The sequence below is a fragment of the Gnatocerus cornutus genome, chromosome 8 (assembly GCF_029298725.1).
Source record: "Gnatocerus cornutus isolate USDA-ARS CGAHR chromosome 8, icGnaCorn1.1, whole genome shotgun sequence".
NCBI classification, from domain to species: domain Eukaryota; kingdom Metazoa; phylum Arthropoda; class Insecta; order Coleoptera; family Tenebrionidae; genus Gnatocerus; species Gnatocerus cornutus.
Window position 1 is genome coordinate 11,305,513 of NC_142240.1, and position 3,043 is coordinate 11,308,555.

At 36.6% G+C, this 3,043-nt stretch overlaps 1 protein-coding gene across 1 annotated transcript; it reads right to left on the bottom strand.

Moving 5' to 3' along the window:
* LOC148169813 (uncharacterized) lies at positions 1-802 on the bottom strand. Its single transcript, XM_088042997.1, has 2 exons — positions 644-802; positions 1-520 (listed from the first exon to the last, which is right to left on the bottom strand). Exons 1-2 carry the CDS (start codon positions 653-655, stop codon positions 80-82), a joined length of 453 nt encoding a protein of 150 aa, XP_087899123.1. The 5' UTR covers positions 656-802; the 3' UTR covers positions 1-79.
* Positions 803-3,043: the final 2,241 nt, after the last annotated feature.

The window sequence follows — 3,043 nt, forward strand, 5'->3', positions numbered from 1 at the left end:
TAGTAAAAAATAAAAACAACAACAATCAACAATGAGGATGACTAAAGCGATGATGAAAGATGATTACAGCCTTTTGCTCTCAGTGCTTGCTATGATGGTAGATCGTTTTGTAGACTGGTACCTTGACGGGCACGGGCTTGGGGATGGGAATTTGTATGTGCTTCTCGACAGGTACGGGCACTGGTTTCTCCACGTGGTAGTGCACTTCCTTTTCTACTTTGAATGGAACGGGCTTCTCGACGGGGACGGTGATGGTCTTGATGACAGGAACAGCGACGGGTTGGGGAACGTGCACATGGACGGGATAAGGCTGGGGCACTGGTATAGCGACTGGTTTAGGGATTGGTACTGGTACAGCATGAGGGATGGGTACACTGACGTGCTGATAAACTGGAACTGGTACAGGTTTATGGATTTCTACAGTATGAGAGATGTCGTGGCCGCCTTCGTCATGGCCTCCGTAACTGCCCGCATATCCAGCATTTACGGTCGCCAAAGCGCAAAGGACTGCTACGCATACCTGGAACAAAAAGTACAAATTGTAGAAAGTCATTCGTGAAAGTACAAAGAAATTGTGACCCAGAAATGGGTTAGTTCGTCAAAAATTTGCTTCAAATTTTAACGAGCACTCGCGATCACTTACAAAGGACTTCATTGTACACTTGCTTGGGTTTTTGTGTAAATGAAATGAAGGAAGATTAATGCAGTTGAACTGACTGATGAATGAATTCGGGGAGTCCGGACTTTATATACTTGACAATGTCAAGGTACTTTCACTGCATCCCCTCTGAATCTTGCGCTCTATCCTGCGCTTTGAACCATCTCCCGAAATTCTAGTTCCGGTCCTGAACACGGAGTTCCGTTGCGGCTCTTCTTTGCCACATTTTTGGCAGTTTTATTAGAGTCGTTCGCGTGTTCACATCTTAACATAAATTAGCATTTTGACTATAATTTAATATGAAGAATCCAACACTAATGTTCATTTAAACATGCAATTGCGATCGTTAGTGATTAATGTAAATTCAATTAGAAAAGTTTCAAGGTATCAATTTGCACTTCAATTTGTCGACATAAATACACGACATGTGGTAGTAACCGGTAGTTCTAAAGAAATAATTTGTGAGAGAAAACACAGAAAATTTACATCCGAAATGAAGTAATGAAGACAAATTCCTGGAATATAAAACAGTGATTTCATCACACGGAAAACGCTTCGATTTTCATTTAAATAATTAATTTGCGCTAAGAGCTTTCTGATTTTTTTCTGCGTTTGGAAAGGAAATGAGTCTTATTGATTATTCTTAATTACTATTATTTAGTTTATTTAGATTTTTAAGAACCTTTGATTTTTTTAATTCTCTAGATTCTGCAGATCCTTGGTCTTTGCTAGAATCTCATCATACAATTTGAAAATCGGATACTTTACTGTTCTCCATATTTTTTTGTATTTTTTCGATTCATATCCTTTTCGAAACTTTGCAATCGTTGAAATTAGAACTAATTAATTTCCCCACCACCCTCAAATCCTGTTATAATTAAAGCAAAATTAGTAATTAAAATGAAAATGCTAATTGCAATTCGACCTTCCTCACAATTTTTTGCGGAAGTTTCGTGGAAGTTGTGTCCTCAAATTTTCGCAGAACCGGACTTTGGTAAATTTGCGCTAGGTCAAGATCAATCATTACCGTAACTGTCATTAACAATAATTTTTTGATTGTCTAGCTAAAGAGTTAGGCAATGAAGCACCGAGCCCGCGAATTTTGTGCCACGGTTGGATAAGACGTTTATTTTTCTTGGATCAGTGACCACAAAGTCAATGTTCGGCGTTAATTTTTGCTAATGTTTTCAAATGGAGCTACCCAAGCATGGTTTCTAGAACATTACATTCTAGTAAATTTTTTATGGAAATTCTGGTAAATGGACCCAATTATAGCGTTTTTTATTGTTCCATCTTTAATATGCAGAGAAATGTAGATCGCTGTTAATAGCAAAATTTAGAAAGCAATCATTCTCGAATTAATCTGCACTGAATTGTTGACAATTTCTCGGAGTTATTTTAATTTTGTTGCGTAACTTCACACAGCTAATTACCTCACGTATTTTTCTAGTGAAAGTAATACGCAAAAAACGCTGGCAATCCTATTGTTAGAACAAACAGACTTTTAGTAACACTTAAGTTCGTCAATATTTTAATAACAAAGCTAATTACAATCGTGACAGATTCTTCAGGACATATTAGAAAGTTTAATTCGCTTCCAAGTCGCTAATTCTACGTACCACAAAGCGTAAAAAATCATGTTCAAATTTTAAGGTTCAAGATGCACAAAGTGATTGCCGTAATTAAAAGAGAACGGCGGAAATTCGCGTGCTCACTCAATTAATCTTGAATTTGTATTTCCACAGTGACCATGACAATCAATTCTTTTAATAAAAAAATCATGAACATTGACCGTTCTTGACACGTCTTTCTCCTTTCATCTGTCGTTACGATTCTTGAAGAAAATGAAAAGCGAAGGTCGGTGTGGTTAGTTTATCATTTGAAAGGTGGTGGTCTATACAAAGTGTAAGAGAATAATTACGTTCATCTGATGAGGCCCTGCCCAACATTCACCACTTTTACTCCGGGCATTGAATAATATTTACTTTCACTACTATAATTTGTAACGAGTCTTTGTTTGAATCTGTTTCAAGTTCACCGAAAACTTGGAATTTGTCGAGAGGGACATGTGATAAAGTGGGGGGCAATTAATTTATAAATATATATTTATTCGCGGAAGAAATTTCTGCAGAATTCGTCTGGAAGCGAGAAGTAGAGTTTCAGAAATGTAGCTCTATTTTTTACGTGGTGTTAGGTGTCAGATTAGTATTTTAATTATCAATTATTAAATAAGTTATATTGACCACGGCCTTTCACTGTATATTGTTGTACTGAAGCAACTTTTTAACATCTAGAAAAGTCTATCATAAAATAGTATCTGACTTTCTTTGCAATTAGTAACGTCTGTTTTATTTTTGTCTAGTAATAGCACTTGGACATTTCCTG